Source organism: Mycetomoellerius zeteki, unplaced genomic scaffold (genome assembly GCF_001594055.1).
Source record: "Mycetomoellerius zeteki isolate Tzet28-1 unplaced genomic scaffold, Tzet1.0 scaffold228, whole genome shotgun sequence".
Classification (NCBI taxonomy): Eukaryota; Metazoa; Arthropoda; class Insecta; order Hymenoptera; family Formicidae; genus Mycetomoellerius; species Mycetomoellerius zeteki.
Window position 1 is genome coordinate 1706255 of NW_017257203.1, and position 21660 is coordinate 1727914.

General features: G+C 32.4%; 4 protein-coding genes across 6 annotated transcripts; 2 read left to right on the forward strand and 2 right to left on the reverse strand.

Moving 5' to 3' along the window:
- Positions 1–3195: 3195 nt before the first annotated feature.
- Positions 3196–8786, reverse strand: LOC108723256 (baculoviral IAP repeat-containing protein 7-B). Of its 3 annotated transcripts, none has more exons than XM_018448824.1 (2): positions 8125–8786; positions 3196–4403 (listed from the first exon to the last, which is right to left on the reverse strand). In XM_018448824.1, exon 2 carries the CDS (start codon positions 4362–4364, stop codon positions 3483–3485), a length of 882 nt encoding a protein of 293 aa, XP_018304326.1. In that variant the 5' UTR covers positions 4365–4403; positions 8125–8786; the 3' UTR covers positions 3196–3482. The 3 variants fall into 3 exon arrangements, with proteins under 3 accessions (XP_018304326.1, XP_018304327.1, XP_018304329.1); XM_018448825.1 differs by lacking the exon at positions 8125–8786 and adding an exon at positions 4925–4955; XM_018448827.1 differs by lacking the exon at positions 8125–8786 and adding an exon at positions 4496–4572.
- Positions 8787–11616: 2830 nt separating this feature from the next.
- Diap2 (Death-associated inhibitor of apoptosis 2) lies at positions 11617–15002 on the reverse strand. Its single transcript, XM_018448792.1, has 9 exons — positions 14919–15002; positions 14142–14669; positions 13882–14002; positions 13578–13763; positions 13315–13490; positions 12875–13150; positions 12504–12646; positions 12247–12413; positions 11617–11877 (listed from the first exon to the last, which is right to left on the reverse strand). Exons 2-9 carry the CDS (start codon positions 14640–14642, stop codon positions 11687–11689), a joined length of 1761 nt encoding a protein of 586 aa, XP_018304294.1. The 5' UTR covers positions 14643–14669; positions 14919–15002; the 3' UTR covers positions 11617–11686.
- A 1530-nt stretch (positions 15003–16532) lies between these two features.
- Acat1 (Acetyl-CoA acetyltransferase 1) lies at positions 16533–19065 on the forward strand. Its single transcript, XM_018448807.1, has 8 exons — positions 16533–16668; positions 16922–17068; positions 17159–17273; positions 17538–17731; positions 17852–18142; positions 18232–18420; positions 18495–18652; positions 18862–19065. Exons 1-8 carry the CDS (start codon positions 16642–16644, stop codon positions 18980–18982), a joined length of 1242 nt encoding a protein of 413 aa, XP_018304309.1. The 5' UTR covers positions 16533–16641; the 3' UTR covers positions 18983–19065.
- Positions 19066–19411: 346 nt separating this feature from the next.
- On the forward strand, positions 19412–19767 carry LOC108723210 (glutaredoxin-like protein C5orf63 homolog). Its single transcript, XM_018448770.1, has one exon. The coding sequence runs from the start codon at positions 19429–19431 to the stop codon at positions 19765–19767; it is 339 nt and encodes a 112-aa protein (XP_018304272.1). The 5' UTR covers positions 19412–19428.
- Positions 19768–21660: the final 1893 nt, after the last annotated feature.

Genomic DNA, 21660 nt, shown 5'->3' on the forward strand with positions numbered 1-21660 from the left:
ATATTTTTTTACACATGAACAATTAGTCATTCATCGTCGTGAGCTCATTCATATGACTTCACTTAGGCTGCAAACGTAACATAAGTATGTCCAGCATGTCTAGCGATCGAGTGATTTGAGGAGCGGAAGTAAAGCTCACGTAGAAAAGGAATGAGTTTCGTTTCACGCACGATCATTTTATTTTTGTTCACCGAATATATATTAAAAAAAAATAAAATGATACATTGTACGCATCATATACGTGAAATGATACACTCAAGAATTTCGTTGTCGTGCATTTTCCTCTCGTTCGCGCACGAAGAAAACGATAGAGAATGAGAAAACACATGATTACAAAATCCTACGAATTAATTAAAGTTGTATTTGATTTGATCGTTTACATGCTTTAAGCGTTTATAATCATCGTTATGTTATAACGCAATCTAAAGCCCGTTTTCATAATATATGCGGTTATCTCCCATGTGGCAGATCTCCAAAGGATATTTCCAGGAACATCTGAATAAAGCGTGCTGTATGGGGTCTAAAGGTTAAAGGTTTTGTGTGTGTGTGTGTGTGTCTCAAGCATCTGTAATGAAATTCATTCATGAATTTCTTGGTAACCTTTGATTTTTAAATGATCTTTAAATATGTTGTGAAATCGGACCTATGTGTCCTTTTTACTTGAGCTTCTGGATCTCGAAAAAAACCAAGAGATGTTATATAGCTACTTAACGATTTTAAATTAAAGAAATTGTTATTTATATCTATCTTATAAATATTTACGTAGAGTGTTCTGGATCTTCCAAGGTATTTTGAAATAAGTATCGATGTAAAGAAACAAATAATTTATTACGATCTGGAACAACGTAACGAATTAAATTATATCGAATACGAAACTAGCATAAAATAAAAATGTAGAATAAAATCACATAAAATCACACAGTTTCAGATAGTTGACTTTTGTACGTGTTACACGCAAATTACATCGACGTTAAAGCAACTCATGGGGAACGGAATATTTTATTTCAGATTATTACAGGCAATTGTGCAATTCTTTACGTCATTACTTGTCATTCTTCTGCGTATTAAGCGCTTCTGTATATAAAACTATCTGTTTATAAAACTCTTAAAGTTAAAACGCAAAAGTTAATGTGACGTATCATTGCATCACATCGCATTGACAACTGATGACATCATACACTAGTAGGAATGAATTATCCCATTTATACTCGTACTAATTATCCCATTTAGATACGTACTAAGACGTAGATATTATACTCTAAGGCGTAGTTAAGCATTCTGCAGTATCTATTTTATAAATTTTCCATCAGTTCTCAAGAGAAAACCTCACCGTTCCTCATCGATTTTAATGGATTTTGAATATGTTGTAGACCAGCGATGCGCAAGCTTATTTTTAAGAGTCATTTTTTCGGAGGGCTATTTTCAAAAGTAGATAAAACCTTGCGAGCCGCATAATGTTTATTACGTTTACATGAAATAAATTGATTTTATATTTTCGACTATAGACCGGCAGATCATAGAATATCCACAGGTGCACTGTTAAATCTGTAGTGTCAAATTTAACCTAACGTGAGTCGCCACTGCTCCTATAAATATATCATTATTTTTTACCAAAACGATAATTAAATTTGATACTATATCGTATCAATTTGACACATATAGTGTCAAATTGTCGCTGTATAGTGTCAAATATAATCATTTAGTATAAAATAACGATATCATTGAATAGGAGCAATGGCGACTCACGTTAAGTTAAATTTGACACTATAGATTTAACAGTGTGGGCCGCATGCGGCCTGCAGGTTGCACATCACTGTACAGGACAAAAAATATTAAATCACATTTTTTTACGTACTTATTTTAAGGTTCTGGAATCAAAACTTCTAGGAATGAGAGTAAATTAAAATATTTAATATTTTTTAAAAATGTAAATATCATTATTAAGAGAATAAAGTAATTTAAAACTTTGTATAAAATATTTTTTTATATTCTCCTCGTAAATTCGAAAATATTGAGATAAAATGTTGAGACTTAAATGTTGAGACAAGCACAGGTAAAAAAATATTTTTTTATATTCTACGACATGTACAAAATCCTTCAAATCGGTGAGTGATAGTTTCGACAATTCCTTTGTCAGTCAGAAAAAAATCCCTTAGAATAACATATATTGAAAGCTCTCTGGTATATTTATTAAATAAATATTTGATTTAATAATTGACAATTGAAACAGTTCAGTGAACTTGTATTTATCGTAAAACGTGCGACCACTCACACACATACACATTATTTTTATTTAAGTATACACGATGACAGACACGTGCTGTTATTTCTTTTAACGCACGAAGCTTATATACATATTTACAATGTACATATATAATTAATACTACACACACACACACACGCGCGCGCGCACACATTCCTTATACATTTCTAAGAAATACGTACTTTTTGGACGATTTTCTTAAAGGAATTTAAAAAAGCTTACGTATTTAAGTATACGTTTCACGAATTACTGAAGTTAATACACTTAGTAAAGTGATGTTGTAAATAAAAATTGTTATCTTCATACTTATATTGTAAACTTATATCTGCTTTCTATTTGTATTTCTTGGAACCCTTATCTTTATTTTTATCTTTAATTTGTATTTATCTATCTTGAGAAGGAAAATAAATAGGTTGCGTTTTAAATAAATAATACACAATTTTTATAAATCAGCTAGGTAATCATAAATAAAAATCATACTTAATCCTAATCTAATAATCAATAACTAACTAATCTATCAATACTTAATCCGTCAATGTATTCGTATACAGCAAGCAACAATTGATATTGAATGAAAAGTTGAAGTAATATAACGTTTGGTTCTTTTCTTATAGAATTTATATTTTTATTATAACCCGTATCAAATCGTTTTTTTACAATAATGTATTGTAATTATCAATTTATAATATGATACATTATGAGATATTACGTATTTGCATTAAATATAATATGTAAGTATACATCATTCACTGTGATACTGACGTTACTTATTATAATACCGATGTTATACTAATATAGTTAATAAAATTTATCACATGCGTCTCACGATGAAATACTTAAATAAACATATTATAGACATTTATTACATAAAAATATTATCCATCTGAAATACATACACAATTTTATAATTTTATATTACAATATATGTGTAGTACTGATTCGCTAATGAGTCATGTCATTAAGCATTTTTTATTTAACTAGATTATAGTAAATCGTTCTTAAGCATATCAGATGATTAAACATGTCTAAATGTATCTTTATTATAAAAAAAATTGATATCTAATTTAATGATTCTCGTACGTATTGTCTAACACAAACACAATATTTCGCATGTAAATATATGTTGCATGCTTCTTTATTATAATGCAGCCTTATCATTAGGCTTCAGTCAGATTTGATAAAAGGATAGTTCGTTTATTAAGAATATTGAATTAAATTATCAAACGGTAGTCGTAGCATCTGTAGGATTAGTCTCACTCTCATGGTCTGTCCGTTCTGCGCACAGTTCGCTTTTCTTCTTTAACTGTTCCTTTGCTAATATCTTCTTGATAAAATTGCATTGGGGATACCACTTAATGTGCTCTTCCACAGGATCATCCGTCTGTTCCCAAGCTCTCAAACATTTTCCGCAGTAGAAACACATCGTTTGATCAGAAGGTTCAAAAAGGCCGCTAAGATAGAAGAAACCAGCTTTAGCCAATTCTTCTTTTTTCTCACATATCGTATCGGAAGTACATATTGCGAAAGAACGTAATCTACGCTCATAGGAAGCGTATGTGGGCTGTTTCGAGCCTAACACGTCGCTGAGCTTGGCCGTGACATGGGCGTTCGTATCGGCGTCCCAGAAGACCGTAATGTCAATATCGTCATTCAGATCAGTAAATGTGGAGTCAGAATTCATGGCACTTTCAATCTGCAGATCATTGTCCGGACCAGACAGCGGCATGTACTTGACGCCGTAAAGTCCGCAAGTATCTACTCGTTTGGATACTTTGGGAATCGTGCTGGGATCGGTGCCGATTGGTACATTTCCACAAGGAAGATCCCGGATGAATTTACATCTTCCGGACCAACGTTGATGCTCGACCTTGGGATTATCGCCGTCCATCCAGCTTGACAAAATAATTTTGCACTCAAAGCACTTTACTGCATCTTCTTTTTTAGTGTAGAAGAAACCGGCGGCCGCGAGCTTTTTGGGATCCATGGTTGACACAGGCCACATGGCGAAAGAATTCAATCTTACGATTTCGAAGCGATAATCCGAGTAATCTGTTTCATCACAAGTTGTTAAGTCGACAGTTCTACGCACATACCACTTCATGGTCAAATAGTCTCTAATTGGTTCCGTTCGTGCAAGAATCTGCAAAAAGAAGAAGTAAACGTGACTTATGGCAAATTCCTTCGTATATTCTTTCTATTGCTCGCTTTTGACAAAAGTATGCGGGATCTTACTCAGGTATAACAGGTAGACAGAGATAGGCACGTAAGCTTTTCTCTTCCTTTGAAAAAAAGGTAGGATATTATCGTGGAATTTGAAGAATGATCACGAAGTTTAACACAAATGACAGGCGGATCTCTTTTCTTTTTTACATAGTCTGGTACAAAAAGCGTATTCCACAATTCCAACACACACACACGTACACAATACTCGAGGCTGAATTTTTTCTATTCGAAATATAGCAGCAGAAATAATATAAAAATGTGCTGAGAAAATCAAATTTATTCAAAACATATTCTGAATTTTAATAAGTTTTTTAATACCTCATCAAGATTATTAAACTAAAATAAATTCAATTTTCTTATTACATAAAATAGCTTCTACGACCGATTTTATAATATTCTTCAAATAGCACGAGGAGCGAAATAAATGTATAAACTTACATCTGCGCAAAGTTATCGTTCCACAGCATTCATATATACACTTAACTCAATAGTTTTCATTCGAAAACTATTGTTCGTCGCGTTGGAACGTATACGTTGCGATGAGGTATTCTCTCTCGCCGGCGTTTATCTTATTATTGCCACACTAAATAATTACTACGCGATAATACAGGTATTTACGCTCCTTGTTTTCTGAATTAGAAATTCTTAATAATCGGAAATACAAGGAAAGATTATCACTGCATTCTTCAGTCGTTATGCAATATAAGCGAAACTATTTGTAACATTCTATTAATAGCGCTGATTTCTACGACGAATTATGTAATACATATTACATAAAATCTTTAGACATGGGTTCATTTAATACCCGCGTTGTTTCCAACGTAATATCAGTGACCTACGTGTATTTATATTTCATTGAGAAAATTTTATACATTTAAGAGAACTTAATGATGCATAATAATTGAATAATTAATCCAAATTTGAGGAATTTAAATAAGAATTAATTTTTTGTAATTAATTCCTTATACAAATAAAGGATGGTATTAATTTAAAGCTACAATTGAAATGAAATTTTTACTAATAAAAACGTTTACTGCAAAAGAAATTATTCTATTTTTTATTAATGGAAAAATCAATTTCTAGCAAGAATCTAATTATAGTAGCGCTTTTAATAATTTCTAAAGTTAAAGGTTAATCTTAAAGGGAATATAAATTTTCCATAAAATTCAGAGATTATCATTATGTCTAGAGATATTTTCTCGATAGCTTATCAAAAAATGAGCAACGTCATGCTTATCTTGAATGATTTTCTACGTTGTCACTAAGGAGTCATTGTGTTTGACAGATTCTAATCGGCCTGACACAACAACTAAATGACCTTTGTCGACACTTCAGGTTATCGAAAACAATAAAGATTAGATACAGTATCGCGATAAGATTTTTTTATTATTATTGCGATTTCCTCTGTGCCTCCGTGATATTGTTCAATAAATAACTTTCCAAGAATCGGTTCGCGTAGGTTTTTGAGCATTGAATACGATCCCATTTACCAAACAGTTCTATCATGTCACAAAGTTGAAAAATTTGCAAAGCGGAGCTACTTTAATATGTAATATTTAACATATAATATTTTAATATATGTTTCATTGTGTGCAATTAAAATTAAATATTTATTAGTATTTAATCCTTAAAACAACTTTATTGTCGATTATGGCTAAAAAGATGATTTATGATGATGTTAATATTAGATCTATTGCCTAATATTAGGTCAAAGTCACCTACATACCCAGCAAACATGCTGACGTTATTTGTCGTCATTTTGATGTCAGAATGATAATTAATGTCAGCTTGTTGAATAGATCATTAAGAATACAACAAATGTTTTTTAATGTATTATTCAAACTTAAGGAGCTTTAAAATCGCTGAGACTAATCTAATAATTACGAACATAATTACAAACTTGACAATACTTAATTTTGACATAATTACTTGACATATTTAATTATTAACGTAATTTAAAAAATGAACATGCTTAATCCTCCGTCTGCAATTTGGATTAAATCTAAAAATATGATTGCAGACGGAGAATTAATTTTGTGACTATTATAATAAAACTTCTCCAAATACATCACATTTAAACTTTTACTTTACAATGTAAAAGATACATTAAAATAGATTTATTTTGTAATTTTAACTACACACAAATTTCTCAAAATTACAACATAATCGATAAAGTATTGTAATTTGATAAGCATGATCGTATTCAGCGCCCAAAAAGCAATGAAAAGCAATTACTTTTAGTCTTGTGTAATTCTTTTTCTTTAAACAGGCTAATTAATTAAGACTACATTCGAGTAAAGTATAGCCTTATAGATTTACTACAGTGAACCTATAATTGTGTACAGTACAAGTAAATTAATATTTTTTTACAGCAAATCAATATCGCGCCATGTCTTAGCGCCGTGTCTCCGGATTTTCGAAAACGATCTTTCTACAATCCGAGGGGCACATCTCACTCTCTTTCACTCTCGAGTCGGTGCGTTTAAAAGACGTTAAGTCAGCACGAAATCAGCGCGAATCAACAGCTTGGTTTGCACCGTCCAAGTAGAACACAGAAGTCATGAGGACGTCACCATGACCTCATTCGTCACTTACAAGTCAATTTTTAGGTATCAAATGACGTCATGATGACGTTCTGTGATACCATTATGACACAATTATGACTCCGGGTTCTACCTGGGCGTGCGCTTAGTCCGCGACCCATACGATAGATGTCTTTGTTCAACCTATATATTAAACAAGGACGCCCAATGAAAATAAGGCTCGAGTCAGCGAAAATCGAGCAACGATGATTGTTTGACTCGAGAGTGAGAAATGTCCCTCGCTACAATCTCCAGCTGTGAATAGTAAGCTGAGTAGTCGAGAAAGCTTTTGGAGTGGTCCTTTTAGAGTTTTTTTTGGATCGATTCGTGTTTACGGAAGCCAGCTATTACCTTGAAATAATGACACCCCACAAACTCTGTCCGAAACCTTACATCTGACCACTTTCCTTTGTTAAGATTGAATCACAGTAAGAATGAATAAGAATTACAAGCTAAAATGAGAATAATCCCAATAATCTCATAAGATGAAAATTTGTCAACCGGCAAAAGAGAGAGGTGACAAGTGAGAGAAAGATTGAGCGAAATAAAGAAAAAGGGATGAATGTAGAGACCGCGACATGATAAATGGCGAGAACGGGCAGAATGTTTCGCGTACCAAGCCGTGCCTTTGTACGAAAGAGAAAGAACGTCACACACGGCGTGACGCAGCCGGTGCGTGCGTGTGCGTTTCGTGAATTATTCACGTCCTCTTCGTAACACTCGCTTTTTATCCCTAAGCGGAAGAGAAAGAAATAAAGAGAGAGAAAAAAAGAGAAAGAAATTTCCCGATTCAAAGGCACTAAAGGCGGAGTGAATGATAATGAAAGAGAGAGAGAGAGAGAGAGAAAAAATAGAAGCCGATTGGGAGTGATAGAGAAATCAATCTTTCTTGGAAATTGATGATTCTTGGAAATGATTTATCGACGTTTATACAAGAATGATAAAGAGAGGAAACGAAGGAGGGAGGAACGGAACAAGCATTCTTATCTACACCTATCTGTACTTTCCTACCATGTCGCACCGTTTCCATTCAAGTGATTCAAGGCGTCAACATACCGTTGATAACAGCTGATAAGGCGTGTGTTGCTATTCTTCTCCTTAACACTTTCGTCACTGGTGATCCCTCACTGAAAACCGCTGAAAACGGAAGCCGGTTCTCGCGACTTTTCGTTGCGATGCTCTTCCGCATGGTGCTTCAGAAATATCGTCTATTATTCAGGCTATCCGTTATCCACTAAGATCCAGTATTGCTCACAGTCCCCGCTCAGCTGTCCGGAATAATGAGACCTGCGACTCAACTCGATTTGATCGTGACGTGCCGGAAAGCTACGACTCACTCGAGTGTGGCTGACGGGCGGAAAATGTTCCAGAATAAGAGACCAGGCTACTGATTTTTGCATTCGGGCGAAGCGGAAGGAAGAGAAGGAGAAAAACGGTTCTGGGAGTTTCCAATTATGACACAGGGCTTAATGAATCGTTTGACAAAAGCTACACGGCGCCAAACTCGTTGCAGGCTGGAATTCTCCACCAACGATGATCGAGGTGACCGAGGACAAGGCAAGGGAAGGGTGATAGTAGTGGGGAGGATGAATGGCACGAAGGGCAGCCTCTAACAGATGAGGTCACAGCATTGCACAGCATTGGTCGGTCTGCTGTGTTTGTAGGGGTTGTTGGAAGCAGCTGGCAACAGCTGGGAAGTGCCGAGACATTAGGGACGGACTTATTCACAAGACTATCATTAATTTTTAATTTCTACAATTTTTGGCTAATCCGAAAATTATTTCATATCGAGTACGTGTTAATTATAATAAATTTTTTTTGGAGGGAAATCTGATTGTTTTCTCGAAAAAAAAATTAACGCCCGGATCTTATGTGACATTGGGAAAAAATATTTAATAGCAACTGCAGGAATCGCGTAATATTAAGGAAAACATAAAGAGAGAGAAGAGAGAGAGAACATTCTTTTTTTTAGAAAAACTGCAATTTTGTGATAAATTAAAAAAATAGATAAAAAATAACATATAATAATCTAATAATAAATAAATTAAAAAGTAAGAAAAAACCAACACAGATCTGTTATAAATTAATCTGATTTTGCTTTTGCGAAATAACTTTGAAATTTAACTCTTATTTGATACTAACAAGGGAAATTTCACAACTGTCCGGAACCGATTTGATTCTCCATGAAATACGTTGTTGAACACAAAAATCTAAAAGACACGTATTTTTTTATACGTGCGCTAACTCATGTTTAAGGGGTTAAACAACTGTTTGAAAAAAAAAAACGGTATTTCTATTTCGAGCCGTCGGAAGTATAAAAAAATACGTATCTCTTAGATTTTCGTGTTTAACAACATATTTCCTGGAGAATCAAATCGGTTCCGGACAGTTATGAAACTTCCCTTGTATAAGAATTGTGTGAAAATAAAAGAAATGTAAATAGAAACTTCTTACTGTAATCGGTGAGGTTATCCGAATACGTGTTTATCGCGACATAATCAAGTTCAAGAATGCGACTTAATTATGGTCTTGAAATTCTATGGTCAACGACAATCGCGTCACTTAGAAAAAAAAACTCAAAAGAGATACGTGTGAAATTCTTTATATTTTATATACATTCAAAGTACATGACATTTGACATCGATTTCGCGACGAATTTCTATTTTACAATGCTATATACGATATATTATAAATCTGATGTAACATAAAATCTTTCTTCGATATTTTACATAACCGTTCGCTTATACACATCTAATTACTATACATTTTCGCTTCACAGACATTACGGATATCACATTTATATTAATCTCTATTTCATACTTTCAACAAAACGAAACGAAACTGTACAAATATGAAGATATTTTTCTTTAATTATTTCTTTGGAATGATCCTGGCCGAGTTTGTTTCTTAGGCCAATATTACATTCGTCTGTTTTTTGTCATACAATAAATATTTTGTAACGTATAAATTTTTTCAAGCGTATTAATTGACTGCGGACAGAGAAGTTCTTAGATTCTTCTTCTTTTTCCCCTGGATGGCTTTCCGACCTCTCCAATGAAGGTCAAAGTGCCAGAATGTTATATTGATCCGTAGATCAAGTCAGAGCCTCTTCGGGGAGCAGAGACTCGCTTTAGTTGCTTTTCAATATAGTTCGTTCGTCAACTCCGAGAATCAATCGTTTCTCTTCGATTAGGCGAAACCAGGGATTCCAAGGGACTCAAACAGTTATTGAACTCCGTTTTCCATTTGAGGAGAGTTTTACTCAGGTAAAAGACCGGTAAAAAAATCTTGAATACATTGTTCAGATTATCTATAACTTCAAATTATTGTTGTTAATAGGTTCTCAGATCTGTCTATTCGATAACCAATCAATAGGCTTGAAAAATTTGTCGTGCCACAAAAACGGACAAATGTAATATTGGCCTTAAGCTTACATGCTAAGACTAGAAACTAGTATGGCTATGTATATACATACATATATATGTATTATTTCTGTCATTTGTTTATCTCTAAAATTATCGAATCATAATCGATTTGATCATTTTATGTTTTTTGTACTCACCCTCGGCAAACACAACAACACTGATTTTTATATCGCTTTCACTATTTTGTCTGTTATATATATTATCTGTGAGAAACAACGTTCACATACACATATATTTTATCACGATGCAACGTCATGGAGACGTATCAGCATTAAGCGAAATTGTGTCTCTTTTGTACATGTCCTTGTGTCTTAAGCAACCATTTAAATTCCAATAGTCTTATCAGAAAGCTTTCATGTTTGTTTCATCAACATATACTCAAATAAATATCTTCACATGACACTTTTTGTTGACTGGATTATATTATTATGATCGAGTTTATAGTATATTTAATGTATATTACCAAGATATTAATACATAAATAATATAGCAAAGTTATATGTACAAGCTAATGATCTCAATGTGATATTAGAGATTAATATTTTACTAAATTAACAACGATATAATGATTTATCATGAATCTGTAAAAATTGAATTGATATATATAATATACAAATAATAATTATTATAGTTCAATAATAATTGTAGATCAAATCTGTAATCAGTCGCAATTGTTATTTTTCTTTATACTTTTCCACTTTTATAAAATTAGCTGAGATATTTTACATTATTGTTATCAAATAAAATTATAACAAACGAGAGACATTTATAAGTAAAACATTTTAAATAACATAAATAAGAAGAAATGATATGAATTCGATTTTTTAGTAGCTCTCATCAATCTTCATCACATTTTGCGGGCCTGCCTTAAATTAGCGCTAGATTATGCTCGATTCATATAATTTATAATGTTTGTCATTCATTGCAATTAATAATACATTTCATTATTTGTTGATATCTTCACAATCTATTAACGGTTCGTAGTTAACAATCCAATCGCTTAAATCACCATGAATTGATAAATTTATGATGATTCACACTTCCTTTGATTTCATAAAAAACCATTGGCAAATCTTAAATAGCAAACTGCGAATCTTGAACCACGAATCGCGCATAATCTGGCGCTAGATTTATACTCTAGTTTAATGTTATTATACTCTAGTTATGATAGTTATGATTATGTATACTCTAGTTTAAGACAAAAAAATACGGACATATCCATGAATCCTGAATCTGCATAATGGACATCTCGCAAAAACCGGTGCGCAGTTGCTACACGTTGCTAAATGTCCACAAGGTAAAAATACTATGGCTAGTTCGTGATCCATACAAACTTTGCATAAACGAGCCTCCTTCAATTTTCTGTTTTCCTCTTGCAAAGCCACTGCAAAAAAGTGATACGAGCTATTTAGATACATGTGTGCACATTTCTTTTCAAGAAATCAAATTACATATGCATAGGATGTAGAAGGCATGATACAGCTTTACAAGGAAGAAATCTTTCACACAAAAGAACATTGCATCAAGAAGTTATATCAGTTAAGATTTTTTATTAATTTTATCAACACTTATCCCTGGAATAAGTGTTGATAAAATAAATCGAATTATTTATTAATAAAATTAATAAAAAATCTTGAGTCGCAATAGTGTGTGATAACGATAAAAACAATAGATGAGTGGTATGTAACTGATTTCACAGATCACATAGATAATATCAAATAATAATATGATATTTATCTGATGATATACTTACTAAAATCATCTGATTCGTTATCCGTTTTCTTTTCGAGATCTCTTTCAAATGCGTCAGATTCTTGTGTACCATTCTTATTTGCGGAATTATTAGTCATTTGTATGGTAACTTGATTAAACAAATTATTCAATTCTGAAGTAGGTGAGTTAGAAGTGCTGTTATCAAGGCTAAAGAAAAAAAGCATAATTCTCAGTAGTACCTCAACAATTTGATTATTTCTAATTACATGTAACATACGCGTGCTGTATTTTCCATACCTATTATTTTCTTCCATAACTTGGTGGTGCAGAACATCTTGTATAAGTTGTGCAACATCAGTATACGGTACGCCAACTCTTTCCATTCTGTTCTTCAGAGCTCTCTTTACTCTATCTACTTGTAGTCCAATTTCAAGAGCAGCCTATATTGAGAGAAAAAGAAGTCATATCAAATTAATTAATCTTAATTAGGAATAATTAGGAACATTTGAGTTTTTCAAATCGCTGACAAAGAGTTTTCATCGTCAATTTTTTTACTTGTTTTTCTTGTTTTCTTCATATACAGAGTTTGAATTGATAAAAACATTGCAAAGTTTTTTTTTAATTTTAATGTAATACATACATATGTACAATTTGATCATTCTACTTACCTTAGCTGGAGCTGTTTCTAAAAGTTTCTCAACCTCTGCATTCGTTATCGATACACTGGGTTGTAAAACTGTCGAAAGAGATGCAACCATAGCTTTTGTGACATCTACTGGTGTAGTTGGTTCACTAGATTGCGAAACTGTCGAAACAGATGCACCTAAAGTTTCTACGATATCTGTCGCAGATGCTATTGTATCATCTGGTTTGCTATTTTGTGAAGTTGAAACAGATTCAACTGAAGACTCTGTGGCATTATCTTCTGGCATGCCAGTGATAATCTGTATACATAACGAAATTTAAAAAATATCACATGTTACGTAATATATAAAATGCATCTTATGTATATTATAGAATCTAGACATTATATTGTTTTTACAATATAAAATTTATATTATCTAACTAAATTCATAAAATCATAAAAAAAGTGGAATATGACAATTACCGAAAGATCAAAATTTCTATTATCAACGCAATATTTGACAAAGTCCTGTCCACGCACAAGATTTACAAAGAAACAACTCGAAAACCATCGTGCATGTTCAACCCATACATCATCCGTTGGTTGCCAATTTCGTAATCCTCCATCGCAATGAAAACATCTAACTTGATCTTCGTATCCTATATCAAATACATAAGATTAGTCGTTAGAACAAACATTTCGTGGAAAAAAGATCTAATAATTTAAAAGATAAATATAATTCTGACCGCTATAATAGAATCCAGCCTCGGCTAACATTTCTGGAGTTTGCTTAAGATTTTTTGGCCATCCCTTAAAGGTTTGCAATCTTTTTTCATACATTGCAAATCCTGGTCTTTGAGGTGTCTTATGTACCTGTATTCCTGGCATATTCGTTCGACTTTCAGGCACGACACAAACAAATCCAAATAGCTCTATTGAAATAAAACCACGATTAGTAATTGACAGTATACAAGTTTTATATATTTAGTTAGATTAAAGCAAGATTGAATATTCATGAGTCTCAAGAGTATTATTAAAATAATAATATACCCTCTACTGGTTCCAGCTTCATATAGAAATCACAATTTGGAAAATTCAATCTGTGCACACTATCTGGATTGTCACCAGGTTTCCAATTCATTATGACACCTCTGCAAAATGCGCATTCCACCTGTTATTTGTACAAAATGTTATGCAAGCGTAACATTTTTTCAGATAATATATAAAACTTTATTCTTTACAAAAAATTTCTGATAAAATTGCAATAGATTTACAAACAATCTTTATATATTAGAGGACCATTTTCTTACCATATCTTCACTTTGAAGATAATAAAATCCTGCCATGGCCAACTTGTGTGGATGGATAATACTTGTTTTTGGCCACTTCTGAAATGACACTATCCTTTCTACAAGGGTACCATATTCCTTAAGGGGATCCATAGACCTTTGTGGTAGGCTTGGATTGTTTTCGACACTGCTGGACCATTGCGAGTGATCAGCAGCAGATGACTGTTGATGCGTTGATGATTCTGCAGCAGCGTTTTCAGCTATCCCAGATATGAAGGGAATGTTGATAGTGTTGGTCGGTGCAAGGACGAAAGGACATTTGGGCGCTTTCGTTCGATGACGAACCATAGCATGATCACCATAATTCCAGTCGGATATCCTCGTGCCACAAAAAAAACATTGAACCTCTAGGTCATGTCCGGTGTAATAGAATCCCGCTTTCGCGAGACGCGTTGGATCGACAGCGGCGTTGGCCGGCCACTTGCCACGAAACGTCCTGAGCCTGTTTTCTTCGACGTTCATTCTCGTCGAGTCAGATTATTGTCTGCACTGATAAGGAAACTCATAGTAAATCAACTTGGTAAATTTTTAAATTTATCAACTGATTAAAATGTAGACTAATTCAGGAAGTGATATCGCTGAATTTTAACAAGTCTTTATAATGACAATTTGCTGAATTGTTGAACACGCCTCGAACACGTAACACAAGTCAAATAATTACGACTATCGATTTAGGGACCCAACATACAAAAAAAATGCATAGACTGTATTTATCAAAGAAAACTGGAGAAAACCAACCACTGATCGGGTAAACACTCAATAATTTCGAAGAGAAGCCCAAAAACTCGCTGCTGAGTGCTGCTGAGTGTTGTCAAATGCTGTGAGCTGACATCCACTGAGAGCATTCCAGGCTCCAGCCTTTTTCGTGTCTTACAGAACTCATCAAAAGTATCATAAAGGTCATAATTCCATAGATCAGCGAATCAACGTCCACTTTAACGATATGAAAAATTGATATCTATTTTATGACATTTTCGATAAAATGATAGTGTCGATTAGTCTGTAGATTCAACACTGTAAAAAATAATAATTAATAAAGTGCGTATTTGCTATTTTCTACGAATAAAGAGTCTGCACTGGCAACACTTGTTAGCATGGACACCCACCTCATCCATTTTCGATACTACGATTTTATCGACAGTATCGCCAAATAGGGCGGTATTCAAATCCGTTCTTATTTCGAGCGTATTTAATATAAATATATTTGGATAATAGGTATTATCTAAATATATTTGTGTTAAAAATCGCAAATTTGTATCAATTATGCAGCATTTATATAATAAAAAAATCATGAATTTAATAATGTATATTTCATAATTTTTTATTATATAAATGCTACATAAATAAGTATGCATACTTTTAATGCTATAATATCTTGTATATCGCCACCGATCAAATACTATTAAAGACGGTCGGCGCTTATATGGAAGTTCTCTTGACTGTTAAAATTTAAGTGATTTAGGGCCGATTGTTCCAACTTCTTGGTAAAGTCACCGACGAGATACTATTAAAGACCGTCAACCCTGGGTAAATTTTCGGCGATATAAAAAGGGCCCCAAGGGCCCGGAGATAATCGAAGAACGCTGACATTATCGACAATTGATATAAATGTGCCATTATTAACATAAATATTTGACTAATACATTATTAAATTCATGATATTTTATTACATAAATGCTCTATAAATAAATATACATATTTGTAAAGCTATAATATCCTATATATTGCTGAAAAATTACAATTTTTTCTCTGCAGTTATTATCTCTGTTGATAATCGAACTTTGACGATAACACTGAAATCACAATTTTTAAGAAAAATCGAGTATTATTGAGTTTTAAATGCACGTACACTGATAAACACGTCTACTAAACTAATAAATAATAAAATATTTCGTCGGTGATATTATTAAAGACCGACATCCTTATGGGAGTTCGCGTCCTTGTTAATATTGAAGTGATTAAGAGTAAAAAAACTGATAATATTGTACTAATTTTATGATTTATTAGTTTCGTAGATGTGTATATATGGTTAAAATTTAAAATAATACTCGATTTTTATTTAAAACTGTAATTTTAATGTTATCATTCGAATTTGATTATTTGTATCAATTATCGATAATGTTTTCATTCTTCAATTTTCTCTGCTGTATCCTCGGGATCCCATTTCCTATTGATGGTCACGAAAATTGCCCATAGCCGGCCGTCTTTAATTAATAGCATCTCGTCGGTGATATTAAAATATCACCGACGAGTATTAAAATATCTTTTGAAGCAAAAATTAAAAAAAGGAAGATGAAATATTTCTCTTCTCGACAATATAGAAACGTCACAAGACTCAAGAGGGCAAAGGTGAATACACCTAACCAAGAAACACCATTTTGCGTTTGTTTTACGATAGTGGGCCTCTGAGATAGCGACTGCACATTGAGATATTTCTATTTTAATAAATCTATTATTTATTATGGCGACTGTAACGAGATTAGCTAAAGTAAGTAATGATTAATTAAAATTTCTTTTTAATATATTTTGATTTTTTTTTAAATTGTAATTACAAAGCATATTGTATTATTTTTGTACATGTAATCTACTTTGCATTACAATCATATATCAGATAAAGTGACTTATTATTATTTATTAAGTATGACTTGTATAACGCATATTTTTTATAGTTTTAAAAGATATAATTTTTTTAAGTTTAATTGAAAGTTTACAGGGAACTTTAAAAATGATTTCTTTTTCAGATGAATTTTATGAGCAAGCGTTTGTATAGTTCAAAGGTCAAATTAAATGATGTTGTGATAGTTAGTGCTGTGCGTACCCCAATGGGTTCATTCCTTGGATCTCTATCAAGCATGTCAGCTACTAAGCTTGGTGCAATAGCTGTACAAGTAAGGATTTAATACAGAAATATATAATTAATATTTATAATTAATATCACATAACGGTATAAGTGATCAATAATTAAATTATATCTTCAGGCAGCTATTGAAAGAGCTGGTATTACCAAAGAACAAGTTAAAGAGATATATATGGGCAATGTTTGTCAAGCTTTTTCGGGTCAAGCACCAGCGAGACAGGCTGCATTATTTGCAGGTCTTGAAAATGCATTCAATTTTTTTTACAGTTAGCCATATTTTACTAATTTTTGTAATAATAAAATTTTTTGACAAATTGAAAAATATGTCAAAATTTATTATGGCTACTTTTCTTTTAGGAGATAATCGACACATATGTTATTTTATACTAGTTATTCATTGAATGCTAAGAAGAACGTAGAGTAACGTTTGTATCGATTGTGTCTGCTAAAAGAAAAGCACTCTATAAAATATTAATGAAATTTAATATATTTGTTATTAGGTCTTCCAACGTCAACAATATGTACAACAGTAAACAAAGTTTGTGCAAGTGGCATGAAAAGTGTCATGTTGGCTTCTCAGTCTCTACAATGTGGTCATCAAGAGATCGTTTTAGCCGGTGGTATGGAATCTATGTCCAATGTGCCATATTATTTATCACGTGGTGAAACGTCGTATGGTGGAGTAAAACTTGAGGTTGAATAATCCCTGTATTTATTTTTCCTATTAGTTTCTATATATGTATCATGTGTTATAAAACAAAATTGTCCATACATTTACATTTATATAAGTGATCAACATTAAAAAATTTAACAGGATGGAATTGTGTTTGATGGATTGACTGATGTTTACAATAAATGTCACATGGGTAACTGTGCTGAAAATACGGCTAAAAAACTTAATATTACTCGTCAGCAACAAGATGAATATGCCATTAGTAGTTACAAACGCAGTGCAGCAGCTTATGATAATAATATATTTAAGGATGAACTTGTATCTGTTAACGTCCCTCAAAAAAAGGGTAAACCGGATGTAAGTTTTACTGCAGATGAGGAATATAAAAGAGTCAACTTCGAGAAGTTTAGCAAATTGAACACAGTTTTTCAGGTAAAGTTGTACTCTGCTAATTTATTTGTATTTGAAGTTTTTGTCTCTAATATACACTTCCTCTACATATGTATTCTTATTATATCCAGAAAGAGAATGGTACAGTGACAGCTGGAAATGCGTCTACTCTAAATGATGGTGCTGCTGCTTTAATCTTGATGACCAGTGATGTTGCTCAAAAACTGAATCTCAAGCCTTTGGCTAGGGTTGTCGCTTTTCAGGATGCGGCAACGGATCCTATAGATTTTCCAATTGCACCGGCTTTTGCAGTGCCATCGGTGAATTTTTTACTGGTATATAATAGTTTTTCTAGAGTAGGAAAATACTAAAATTTTTGTTTTCATGCCTTTAGCTGCTTCAAAATGCTGGAGTTAATAAGAACGATATAGCTCTTTGGGAAATTAATGAAGCATTTAGCGCGGTGGTTGTGGCAAATCAGAAATTACTTGACATCGATCCTGCCAAGGTAAATGTTCACGGTGGTGCCGTTTCACTTGGACATCCCATAGGGTGAGTTATTTGGATACATTTTATTATTTCGTACGCCTTAGGCCCAGTTTCACGGTTAACTCTTAACCGAGGTTCAATTTGTTTCTCATCCCTTTCCAATTCTAAAATTAGTAAGAGACAATGAATAAGTTGAACCTCGGTTAAGAGTTAACCATGAGTTGTAGAACTGGGCCTTAATACATATTATAAAATTAATATAAATCTTATAGCATGTCAGGAGCACGTATCGTAATACACTTGGTGCATGCACTTAAAGCTGGAGAAAAAGGCGTCGCATCAATTTGCAACGGAGGCGGTGGAGCGTCATCAATCCTGATTGAGAAATTGTAAGTTCGAAGATCATCATGGATGCCATTTCCATTTAACACAAACCGGGAAATCTATTTTTAATATCGATAATATGAATCGTATATAAAAAAGCAGTTATTTTTATACTAAACAGTGTGTTGTTAAAGTATCGTATAACTGTTAAATAGTTGTTAAAATACTGTAACTGAAAAGTTTCAGCTTTTCTTACTTAAGATTATTGTTTTATAGAGCATTTTGCATTTTTCTACAATGTATGTACATACAGAATGACTTTCAAACAAATACATGAAAGTAAATGTTTAAAAAAACATTTTTTATGATATATTTTTGTTATACATTTTATTGTATGTATTGTACTCAAAACACATGTCTCGTTGCATTATATATTTTGTTGTATGAATATATAGAAATAAATTCTTTTACATCAGTAACTTGATTAATTTTCTTGACTTTTATGTTGAACTGTAATGTTCAAAGGAGATCTCTCAAAAGTGGAAGCATGTTATATGATTTTTAGGTCTCATCCGATATCTTCTCCACCAAAATTAACATTGTACACAAAGAGTCCATGTCTGCTTTGCGACATTTTAAAGAACGAACTGCGTTTACGTTTCGCCGGTCGTTACCAATTGGAAGAAGTTGACATAGCTGCACAAGAAAACGAACAGTATTTCCAGTTGTATAAATATGATATACCAGTCCTCTTTTTAGAAGGTCAGTATCTGTGCAAACATCGATTAGACGCCGACTTATTAGAAAGGAGACTTGATGAATTGGTTTCAAGGAAAGATAAATGTACACATTAATAAGATGTTAAAACTTGTAATGTATCCATTTTGAACGAATGTGACAATAGTACAAGTTTATGTACTATTGTTACACATTCGTAACTACATATATAATAAAATTTATTTATAATAAAATTTTATTTTGTATATATAATAAGGTATACATATACATATTAAATATGTGTAAAATATGTAGAAAAAAATCACATGTTTTAGCTTACACAGTGGACTACGTAATTTTGATAAAATTCGAAAAACTTCAAAAAATATTTTTATAATATTTTGTACAATGATAACATCATTCAATAAAAATATATACAAGGACAAAGGTAATCGTTCCTCATACTTTTTTTTAGCATTAGTGAATATAATTCTATTTACCAAATTGTTCTATCAAATTAATATTTGTATTTTGGCATATTAATAAACCACGTACCATGTTTAAAAAGATATTTTTATGATTAATATAAGATCTGTTACATCAAAGTTACAACCTATGTGGGCTATTAAGAATCTATCAAATATTTTTTAACTATAATTAACAAAAATTCCTTTTAAAGACAAAGTCCTAGCGTAACATTAATTGACTAATAAAATTTCTCCAAAACGTTATATATTATAGTTATAATACAAAATACACTAATGTAACTTTTTTGCAAGTTTAACTGCAAATTTTTCAATGTAATTTTTATGTAATTAAAGTAATTTTTGTTTTACAGTGTAATATATGATAGTTCCTTTAATCAAATAAAGGATTACAAATCTGTTTACCCTTTCTGAACAAATAATTTGTTTTTATTGAAAATCTTTTACGTTTCTTTTCTAAGATATCTATTTTATTAATCTCACTTACATTTAATCGCGCGTGTAGGCTGTAAGTTTATGGCTATGATCGCACCTGAGTTGTGATAGGGTCCAGTGATTGTCCGCAAACGGCATGGCTGGACGCGAGGCTTGACCAATCTCGAGCTTCCATGTCCGCCTTCGCATCCGTTCTCTCTCTCTCTCTCTCTCTCTCTCTCTCTCTCTCTCTCTCTCTCTCTCTCTCTGTTTCGTCTTCTCTCTCTACCTTGCTTTTATAACAAGGTAATGCGATGCGATGGTTTCCAGAATTCTATAGTATGTAGTCAATTGTTATTCAAAAATTAAATTATCGGATATTATTCAACAAGTTAAAATCTCGGTAATCATTTCCTCTGTTATTAAATCGAGCGACATTCCAAATTATTTAAATACGGAAAATCTGTACATATAATCTCAATAAATTCGAAATTTGATGCACATGAATACAAAATTTCAATCTCTAGCGTTGCGACGATAGAATCGTACGTGATGTGACAATAGATACCGACATTTTTCCATTCTGTACGAAAGAAAATACGCGAACATTTACATCGATGTAATTTATCTCTCTTCGCTTTTCTATCGTTTCTATACCTGTCAATCTTTCCTGTCTCTTAAATATCAGTCAAACGCTCTTTTTCCGGTAGGTATCGATATTTCAGAAGGAGCACGCATCGATCGGCGCTTATAATAAATTAGCAAAACTAAATTAGTACTTATAAGTAACTACAAGTAAATTGCAAAGCAATTTGAGAATTCATTTTGAATCTCAAAGTCTATCGTTCAGTCGACTAAGAACACATCTTGATATACATATATCGATTCTAATAGTGAATTCGATCGCATTATCTTAAATAAGTGCACCCTAACACTGTAGCTACTTTTAAACTAATTTGATTCAGAAAAACTAACCCACTATAGTTAAACAAAACTTTATTTTAGTTTAATAAATATACAAAAATGAACAAAACTATTTTTTTTATTAAAATAAATGTGTTTTTTTTTCCCCTAAAAATGATACACACAGTTTCTTATAAAAGTTAATTGTGTATTTTTTTGGTACACATA